The sequence below is a fragment of the Arachis hypogaea genome, chromosome 20, assembly GCF_003086295.3.
Source record: "Arachis hypogaea cultivar Tifrunner chromosome 20, arahy.Tifrunner.gnm2.J5K5, whole genome shotgun sequence".
Classification (NCBI taxonomy): domain Eukaryota; kingdom Viridiplantae; phylum Streptophyta; class Magnoliopsida; order Fabales; family Fabaceae; genus Arachis; species Arachis hypogaea.
Window position 1 is genome coordinate 11,975,247 of NC_092055.1, and position 10,797 is coordinate 11,986,043.

The window sequence follows — 10,797 nt, forward strand, 5'->3', positions numbered from 1 at the left end:
TTGCAAAATATGAAGCAGCTCAAAATAATCATGGCAAGCAGAGTAATGGCAGTTCTTCTAGTGAAGACGATAATTCAAATCCATTTCATATTCTTCTTCGTCTGAAGATTTGTCTACACGAAGAGCATGACACAACATGACTCACAAAGCTAAAGACTTGGGAATCAAAATTGATATTCCTGAGTTTGAAGGGAGACTCCAACCAGATGATTTCATCGATTGGCTTTGCATAGTAGAAAGAGTGTTTGAGTTAAAAGACATTCCAGACGACAAGCGCGTGAAGCTTGTAGCAATCAAGTTGAAGAAGCATGCATTAGTTTGGTGGGAGAATCTCAAGCATCAGCGAGAAAGAGAAAGAAGAAGAAAGATCAAGACATGGGATAAAATGCGTCGTGAGCTCAAGCACAAGTTCCTTCCTAAACATTATAGGCAAGACACCTTCATCAAATTTCATAATTTGAGACAAAAGTCATTATCTGTAGAAGAATATACAATGGACTTCGAAGAGTTGCTTATGAAGTGTGACATTCAAGAGCCTGAAGACAAATAATTGCTCGTTATCTTGGAGGACTGAACACAGAAATTTCTGATGTCGTTCAGATGCAACCATATTGGACCTTGGATGATGTCATTAGGCTGTCACTAAAGATTGAAAAACAAAGAACACAAAGGAATAACACTCGGTCGCTGAAGGACAAAGAAGTCATCCTTGATGTTCAACAAGAAATGAAGACATGATCTTTTAAAAGCAACAAGGAGCGTGGATCATCAGGTAAGAAATGCTTCAAATGTCAAGGTTTTGGGCATATTGCTGCTGATTGTCCAAACAGAAGGGTTATCACTCTTCTCGAGGAAGAGGTTAATGAAGAACCAATTCAGGAACAAGAGGACAAAGGTGAGGTTGACTATGCTATTGAAGAAGTTCCAGCCGATTGTGGAAAAGTTTTAGTAGTTTGTCGAAGCTTGAATACTGCAAGGGTAATAGAAGACGAGAGTTGGTGACGCCACAATATCTTTCGCACAAGATGCACAATTGAAGAGAAGGTTTGCATGGTCATCATAGATAGCGAAAGTTGTGAAAATGTTGTCTCAAATTATATGGTATACAAACTGAAGCTTCCAACCAAGTTACATCCTCGTCCTTACAAGTTGCATTGGTTAAAAAAGGAAAATGAAGTTAAAGTCACAAAGCGATGTTTAGTCCAATTTTCTATGGGAAGTAAATACAAAGATAAAGTGTGGTGTGACATCATTCCGATGGACGCATGTCACTTACTGTTAGGACGTCCTTGGCAATATGATCGTCGAGCTATTCATGATGGTTTCAAAAATACATACTCCTTTTTCAAAGATGGCAATAAGATTATATTAACTCCGTTACAACATATAGATGGTCAAAAGAATCAAGCTGAGCTATGCCTTTTCACATCTTTCAAGACTAAATGCACTCACCAATGGAATCTTTCGCCAATATAAGAAGAGCCTTTTTCAACTCAGGGAGGATAATGCAGGAGCCCTTTCCAACCCAGGGAGAATGATGTAGGAGCATGTATCTTTATGTTTGTGTCATTAATTAAAGTAGTCTAGTTTAGCATATATTATTATATTGTATTATGAGTTAGTCCCACATCATCCGAGTCATGAAGGTTCTCCCTCCCCTACTAGTATAAATATGCGTATGTACCCCTTTTATTTATGAAGTTGAGTTGATTGAGTTATATATTAAATAAGCTATGTGCTTATTTTTCTCTAGGCTCTTTGAGAGTAAGAGGTTCATCCTTGGCTTAGCCAACCAAGGTGGGTTTTCAGCTATTTTCATCATAGTGTGGTTGTTAACCTCGCCAAGATTGGTGGCCCAAGCGACGTCCCGGCGTCAAGTTGCCTAATTCATGGATTAGTGAGAACTTAAGATGAATAAATGAATAAATGAATAAAGGAAGTTTAGGATGCTTAGTGAGTTTTTATTATAGTGCATTGTATTTATTTGGCACTTTTACCGTACTGGAAACCCATGGATCGGGGGTGCTCATTCCGTATATATATATTCTCTAGTTTTCAGATGCAGGTCCTGGTGCTCAGCAGTGAGCTGAATTCGTCTGGAAGGCGGCAAAGTTCATTTGATTCTGTTTTGGACTTTTAGAATCTCTCCTGTTTATTTTGAAAAACCTTCAATATGATGTATGTAAATAATTATTTTGCAACTTGCCTATAGAGGCGAGGATGTATTTTTGAGAGAGATAGGAAATATTGTTATCAAACTTATTTGAATTCTGTACCTTAGTCGGCCTAAACTTTGCAGGTTGCGACTAAGCTAGTTTACTTATGATTATATCGTCCTTTCTTATTCTTTCTTAATGTCTTAATTTCTTATCGCTTTCCGAACGTGTTTTACCTTTTGTCTGTGATTTGTATACGAGAGTGTTATTCGTTCACGATTTTAATTTATTCATTTTCAGATTTCTCGTTTACTAATTCTTTCATTTAAACACACACACACACACACACACACACACACACACACACACACACACACACACACACACACATATATACTTACTATTATTCCACCTTGAGTCGTACCACTATAATATCGTTGATTTATGACTCGAGCATAAGGATCTGTATATTAGGGTATTACAAGAACCCTGGAAGAAGATTCTGGGGATGCGTCAACTATCAGGTAAGTGTCCTCTTTGCAGTCTCTTCTTTCAATTCATCGTTAATTGCTAATGTATGGAGCTTTTTAACTGTTTGGTGTCCTCTTTTTGGTTTTCTGAGCACAGATCGGAGAAGAATGTGAGTATTTTGCTTGGACAGAGGTTGAAGGGCAAGATCCACAAATTCAAAGACTGGGGAAGAAAGCAAGTGTATTGCAGGAAAACCTGCAGAAAGCTAAAAGAAAATTTGCATTGGCACTTGCTGTTGGAATTCTTGGATAGATAACGGCTGGGTTGTTCCTATATGATTGATTAGTTATGCAAGACATATGAATTTGACATACATTTGAATTGCTGCAAGATTTAGAGTTGTGGTTTAGGGTGATAATAGTTATGTTTATCCATTTTGCTAAATTTGTCCCTATTTTGATATGAATGTGTAAAGGTATGTGCTGTAAACATTGTCAACTATTGAGTGAAATGAAAAATATGAGTTTCTGAAAATTGACATACATTTTTGGGCATTGTAACATTTTAAATTAGTTTGACAACTAATAAGTAAAAGGCTTAAAGAAGCAATTCACATAATTATATTCTTGAAAATAACTTTTAACCATTGATACTGGAGAAGTATTAAAATAGTTTCTTTAAAGCATTACAATATCAAAAGAAATCTTAAAGTAGCTTGACATAACTAGAAAAATAACAACACAAAAGATAACCATCAAAATAGAAGTCTTTAAAGTAGCTTCTTTAAAGTATTACAGGTCCAAAAGTCCTTGGTCATTGCCACTTTTATTACAAAATATACATTAATCATAGTATTATAAATTCATCCCAATGCTTTCCAGGCCTTAGGTGGTGTTTTGGCCATGTACTTCAAGGTCCTTCTTGATGGGCTATTAATTGTTATTGTGGATGACTGAGATTGAATGTTGCTGCTGGTGCATTTAGCTCTCTTGGAGGAGGTCTGTGACTGTTAGGTCCCTACATCTTGTGCATTGTTCTTCTTCTTTGGCTGAGTTTTTGTTGCTGCTTTTGTTGTTGCCTTTGCTGCTATTTTGATGGGTTTCTAGTCCTAAATGTGTCAGCATTCTTCTTGGATGGTTGAGCTGCATTATGCTACAACCAATAACAAAAAACAGAAATATCAACAAATTGATATTAATCCAATACATAGTCTAAATTAGTTTCAATCCATACAGTTAGCTCCAATCCTTACATTAGATGATGTCCATGCAATTTTTACCTTTTTTGCCGAGGCCTCCACATTACGTTTTATAGGGCAAGTTCTTTTGTTGTGACCAAGTATAAAACAATAGGAGCATTTTTATTGTTGTCTTTCCCTAGATAATTTCGACAGTGGTCCAGTGTTCCGTGGCTCATCATCATCCTTGTTCCTGCTTAATTTAGGGCGCCCTATTGGTTTCCTAAAGACTAGTGGCAGCACATCATCATTCTGAGTCTATTCCCACAGATTTAGTCCAGTAACAGGGTAGATTACATGTTGATAGCAGTCCACATAGGTCTCTTTTTATAGTAATTGTTCACATAGTTCTTAACATCTAAACATATTTTTTCTAATGCAACTCATGGCATGCTCACAAGGATAACCTGTTAGCTGAAACTTTCTACAGAAGCACTCTATATGGAGTCTTGATGAAGCATCCATCAAGGCTAATCATGCGTCTAGACACCATGAAGCTCCTTTTGCAAGCATCCAAGCAGATATAGATCCTCTCAAAGGTTAGTCTCGTGTCCTTACCAAAGATTGGTGTATCTAATTGAAACTCAAGAGGTCTCTGAACTTGTATACGAACAATGGTACCTAGATCGACCTCAGTAACTCGGTAGCATAGTGATGTATCCTCCTATATTACTCTCTATAAGTACCATTAATCTCATCCAATGCTAACTGCTTCACTCTGGCAGCTTTGGACTTTGTGAGGTCAACATTCCACTTGCTATGAGCTTTCTTCATCAAAGTTCTCAACTTGATCTTTGGGTTCTCACAAATCTTCTTCATAAATGCCTTGATAAGCCATTGAGAACTCATGATTTCAATTTGGTGGCCTTGCTACATGTGTATTTTTTATTACAGCTGGTCAACTGTCATGTATCCTCCCTCTTTATCTTATGGCAGTATGTAAATCACTTGTATCTTTCTTGGCATACCGCCTTACATCTACGCTATCACACTTTGAAAACCATAATCTCCTACCACTGTGCACAACATAGCTAGTTACACATTCCTTAAAAGCATTTCTATTCACATACATTATGCCAACCTCCCATTTATACTGCTTCATATTCTTCAAATGTTTGTGCAAATGGTACTTCCTCAACGAGAGATCCCCTTTATTATCACTTACAGGGACATCCCATAATTCCTCACTGTCATATCCATCATCTTCATCCCCTAATCTAGTAGCCACTACTTTTCCCTTTTCCTTGGTAAAACTGGCACTGAATTCTCCTTCCACTCTCTCAGTTGCAACACTCTCTTTCATCTTTTGAGAATCCTTCATAGTTGCGATATCAACATCAAATAAACACCATCACCATTCTAATCATCATCACTATCATCAAAAGTTACTTCCATTGCACTATCTTCAGAGCTGAATTCACTCCATTGTTCATCACTATCTGCATCATCACTGGCATCATCACTCTTTGGCTGATAGTCAACATCCTAAGATTCATCATCACCTGAAGAATTTGACCTCTCTGCAGATATATAATTCTCTTCCAACATAGAACATGTCTCTAAACTCTTTAAAGTCTCTCCAGAACTTTGGGCTTCCCTCACAACTTTAGGCTTCTTACCCACCTTGGCCTGTTCAGATGATTGGACCTTATGCACCACAATTGGACCAGACCCAATAATTTTCACAATGGATGTACCAACCTCACCACCATCTATCTCTTAAACTTTCTCAATGGTACAGGTTTTTCTAGCAGTAGTACCATCTTTGTGAACAACAAAAAGCTCCACTATGTGTCCCTCAGTCTAATTTTGATCATCTCCATTGCATCCTTGGCCAACAAAAACCTACTCCGCATATCTTCATCACAGTAGTCCATTATGAAAGTCTCACCCCCAACATAGTGTAAAGGTTCACCATCAAGCCCAAACTTTTCTCCATTGTGTATCTTAACACTAAAATAACTCATTATCTCAACAACCTATCAGATAAACATAACATACTCAATAAAATTCTCACATTGATCAACAACAACAGAAAAGCATAAATTCAATCATTGAGGCAAAATAAAAACTTTCAAAACAAAACAAGAAACAAATATTGAGCTATAAAAAAATACAATCACACACATAGCATCATCACATATCATCATGCATTAAGATGAAAACCAAATGGGTAGAGGAGACTTGATAAATGAATACTTGACACGATCTTCTTCATGAGATGAAGGGTTTCAAACTAATTGCTAGGGTGGAACTTGAATATTAGTGAACAACAATGTCACCTCTCTACATTCGAATTGCAACCCTTGAATGATGATTGGTAGGGTTTGTGGGTCTTTTTTTATTTCGTGCTTCACAAGAAGAAGAAGAAGAGTCAGTGTTAGAGTATGCGTTCTGTCTCAACGCGGGAACACTTACACGTCTATTAACCTCTATCCCTTCAAACGCCCACGTCGGACACGCCGTTACCAATTTTACTATGACTCAATGGCAGGACTTGATTGAGACTAATCAAAACTATTTTGAATGTAAATAGAACACTTTAAATGTTGGAAACTAAAATAGAATTCACCCCAAACGTAGAAGACCAATTTAATATTTTACCCCAAATTATCATGTGCATCTTGTAAATTAACTTCATGATCTCCATGAAATTACACTTTTTTATTTTCCAAAGAACAAATATTAAACCAAAATATCTCATATATCTTCAAATCCCAACCTCCTCTCCCCAATTGTCCCCTCATCCTCCAAGAAATAAAAAAACAAATTATAAATTCACATATTCCATTATACATGTTTTCAAATAAATTGTATCCTAATCCTATGCAAAAGTCCTCCTCAATAAATTAATGGTATTTCTGGTTCATTCTTCATGTCAACAAGATTCAGGCTTCAACACCTTGTCTTTTTGACCTTGATGATAAGGGGGCTCTTGAGACCTAAGATTCACTACTTCATTGCCCAAAATCACTCCTTGGTTTTGTATATAGACCCACTTTTCTTGAAACAGGTAGAGAAACACAATCAAAGTTATCTGAATTGTGAAGAATATATTCCAAATTTTTGTATTTTTGGATGTTTTCTCTCTATAGGCTCCTAAGCCAGTATATACAGCCAACACACCAAGTAGTGACACTGAAGTTCCCACTATCCAGTGTGCCAAGAACCACACTCTTCTTCTTTTCGATCCCCTGAAAATAAATAAATAAAATTCTCCTTAATAAACTGAAATTAGTTTATAATTTTTCAAAAAGTAACAAACTAGTATCTAGGTTTCTTTAAAAAGAATTATGATTTAAGTAAGACTAGAATGATATGAAATATATTTATTATCCAACTTGAAGGAGTATATAAAATATATCAGAATGCATATAATTGTAGGCAGCAACTTAGAAGTATCAGATTGAACTCGTGATATCATGTACTAAATTAATTCAAAAAATTTTTTTGACAGAAATTAATTCAATGGTTCAAATCTTGAATGATGAATTAACATTCCTTATGGTTAAAAATACATTATTTTATTAAATTACTTAAACGTATAATGGGATATCAATGGGAAAGTGCAAAACAATCCATGCTTGGATTTCTAGGGTGCAAGTGTGAATGGCCTAACCAAGAAAAAAAAAATTAAGTAGATAAAACATTTTTTTAATTATTACTAAGAGGCAATGCAATTATTTTTACCTTTGTGGTCGAAAGATACCAAGTACAAGTTGAAGCCAGATGACAGCATATAATGCAACCCCTAATCTTTGATGATTATTGTTGAAGAGGTTATTAAAATTTTTTATGGACATTATTGCCCCTGCCGTGGCAACAAGTATAGCAAGCATCTGTTGGAAAATAAAACACAAAGTATAAATATATTATTTATTAACATATTATATATTTAAAAGGCATGGATAACTAATGTAATGAAAATTTTCTTTTGTTGGTGTTCTTTTTCCCCTAAAATTTCTTTTTTCATATATTAAAATATCATAATTTTTTATTTGAATCTAATTAAGATCCTGACTAAAAGATCAAAATACTTACATCTTATTGATCAATTTTACTTTTATTACTATTTTCAATGAAAAATAAGGGTAAAAGTTCCTGTATAGTGAGCCTTATATATATAACTATTTACTATTTTTGTTTTGTGTTTTTTTTTTTCCTTATACTTACTTTCATTTTTTACTTTCACTGATAACTATGACTTTGCTGGTTAGTAATAGTACCACAGCCAACAGCATAATTTGTGGGTTCTTTTCACAGACTTTATTTATTTGAAAGTCTATTTAATATATAATGACTTTCACTTTCTTGTTCTCAACGTATCCATTATTGTCTTTGTCAAGAATCTAGGAGGCAATAGTACTTAATCACTTGATCTTATTACTAACTACCAAGCTTTTTAAAATAAGTTTTTTAGTTTAGGTTTTGCTAATTTATGCTCTTAAGCATACCATAAAAAATATTTTATAAAAATTAATTTTTTTATATTTTTAATGTATTGAATATATCAAAAATATTAAAAAAATTTTATTATTATCTTTTTAAAATGTACTTTTAGGACACAAGTTAATTAAATCTTTTTAGATTTTACTCATTAAATTTAATATGTGAAAATTCAAATGTTATCCCTGAAAGAACTTAATTAAATAAGTCCGTAGTAAAATACAGAAAAATGTGGGTAAATTTTGTTTTTGTTAATGATAATGCTTATATGAATTTGAAATATTTGTGGAAAAAAATATTAAGTGGAAAATATTAAGAGTAAATATTTTTAGTGAAAAAAATTGGTTAGTATTGACATAAATCTAAAATAAATAAAAAGATTAATCTTCCATATTTGTTTGTTTGTTTTTTTATGGGTTAATAAGTATTTTCTAAGAATAACTTTAATTGACCTATTAAATTAATTCTCAATCAAAACCATAAATGCTTGCCAACAATAGCATTATTCTAAAAGTATAATAATTAGAAGAACGAAAATATTACGTGTACACAAAAAATCAGTCACTAAATTAATTATTATGTATTTATATATAAATTATAAATATATATTATTTAATTTATTTTTTATATATATTTTATACTAGCATCTAGCTAATTCGGTAACTGATTTCTTAGCATAATTATTAAAAGAATTGGATTAACCTTTTGTAGAATAAAAAAATTAGTAAAATAAAAGAATAAAAGACTAAATACTTTTAAATCAATATAATAAAATTTACGGTGATAAAAATTATAAATTTAATAGTGAATAACCTCTTTTTTTTTATCAAAGATAGGAGACTCGAACTTGCAACCTCTTAATTAAGTATAGGGAAACTATGCCATTTGAAAAAAAAAAAAAAAACCTCTTATTTTATTATTTTATAATTTTTTTACTTTAGAGATTCTTTCAAAAGGATTTGCGAAGAATTATCCTGTAATAGAGGGGGTAAGATATACTTGCCTCCAAAATTACATGAAGATAGAAAATAATCCTAAGCCTTTTTGGATTCTGCTCTCTGTTTCCTTGTCTGATTGCTAGAATACCAAAAGGCATCAAGAACCCCATTGAGGCCCATAGCAGAAAACCATGAACTGTGATTTCGAATACAAGTCTTGGATTCATCTTCGTATATGAAAAAACCACAATACAAGTTAGCTTCACAAGCAACAATGCTCACCGTGTTTGTTTGGTCCGAAAATTCTCACACAAGAATTTAAAAATGCGTAAATTAAACATAAAAGGCTAATTTATGAAGATTTTTTACTTTGTTTTGTTCCTCAACCAATCAATAATCATACCCAAAAGAAGAAATATGAGAAAATTAAAGTACCAAAATTATCTAGAACAAATTTTATTGCTCACAAAATTATTTATAAAAGAACAAAGATTCAAACCTTTAAAAAAGTTATTCATGAAAAATTAATTGGCTTACAAAATTACCCATGTTTTGAGTAGATTCATTAAAAAAATAACGATAATGTTAGAGAAACAAAAAAATCGATAAAAATTTGTTTTATTTAGTATTTATTAATTGTTACAATATTTAATAAATGTTAAATAAAATAAATTCTGTATTTTTTTTACTAATATTTTTTTGTTACCAAATATTTCTTAAAAGTAAAGCGTTTTGAGTTTAAAAAACTAACTTTTGCTCGACTCTTATTAGTGATGAGATAATATATACTAGGAAAAAAAAATGTTATACTTCACTGAACTTTAGGAAGCAGGGGAATACTGAAGTGACAATGCTGCAGAAGAAGAAGAATTAATCAAGACGAATTAATGTGATAATACCTCAATACGGTTGTCTTTGGTGCTTAAAACATGAGTGGCTATGAGTTCCTTATTGTTTTGCTCTTGTGATGAACTAACAAGGGTAGTAAACAAGATGAGAACAAGACTTGCTTCAAAGAGAAAATAGCCATTGAGCTTTTTCTCAATACCCATTTCTTCTTCTCCTGCTGGAACCTCTAGGAGAGAATTGAGATACAATTTGTGGTGAGAGAGGTCAGAACTCAGAGGATTATAGCTAGAGAGAGCTTAACAATAACCATATAGTCCTAATAATTAAGTGTATGTATGTTAATATTGCAGCTTAAAGTGACATAGTTGCATGGAAATTGATGGTTTTAATTAGTTCCCAAGATCTTCATAAATAAATGCAAAGTAGTGGGAATGAATTTAGAAATAAGAAATATGAAATATGGAATATAATGTCAAACTTTGTGGGGTTCACTACTTTAACAGCCTTTGGAGGAAGAATGTGGACTTGCATTGCATAGAGCCAAAGTGTGTCAGATTTCAATGGAACAATTTAATATAAAATAATGTGATTATTTTATATTTACATTTATAGTTAAATTTTATAAATAATAAAATCAAACTATATATTTATTTATAATCAAAATACAAATAAAAATATAAAAAAAATCAATGATGAGTAA

The 10,797-nt window shown here is 32.8% G+C and overlaps 1 protein-coding gene across 2 annotated transcripts; it reads right to left on the bottom strand.

Annotated features, from left to right (window-relative positions):
- Positions 1-6,444: 6,444 nt before the first annotated feature.
- LOC112784995 (cytochrome b561 domain-containing protein At2g30890) lies at positions 6,445-10,573 on the bottom strand. Of its 2 annotated transcripts, none has more exons than XM_025828391.3 (4): positions 10,148-10,573; positions 9,314-9,475; positions 7,555-7,703; positions 6,445-7,058 (listed from the first exon to the last, which is right to left on the bottom strand). In XM_025828391.3, exons 1-4 carry the CDS (start codon positions 10,298-10,300, stop codon positions 6,743-6,745), a joined length of 780 nt encoding a protein of 259 aa, XP_025684176.1. In that variant the 5' UTR covers positions 10,301-10,573; the 3' UTR covers positions 6,445-6,742. The 2 variants fall into 2 exon arrangements, with proteins under 2 accessions (XP_025684176.1, XP_025684177.1); XM_025828392.3 differs by having other exon boundaries at positions 10,069-10,202.
- Positions 10,574-10,797: the final 224 nt, after the last annotated feature.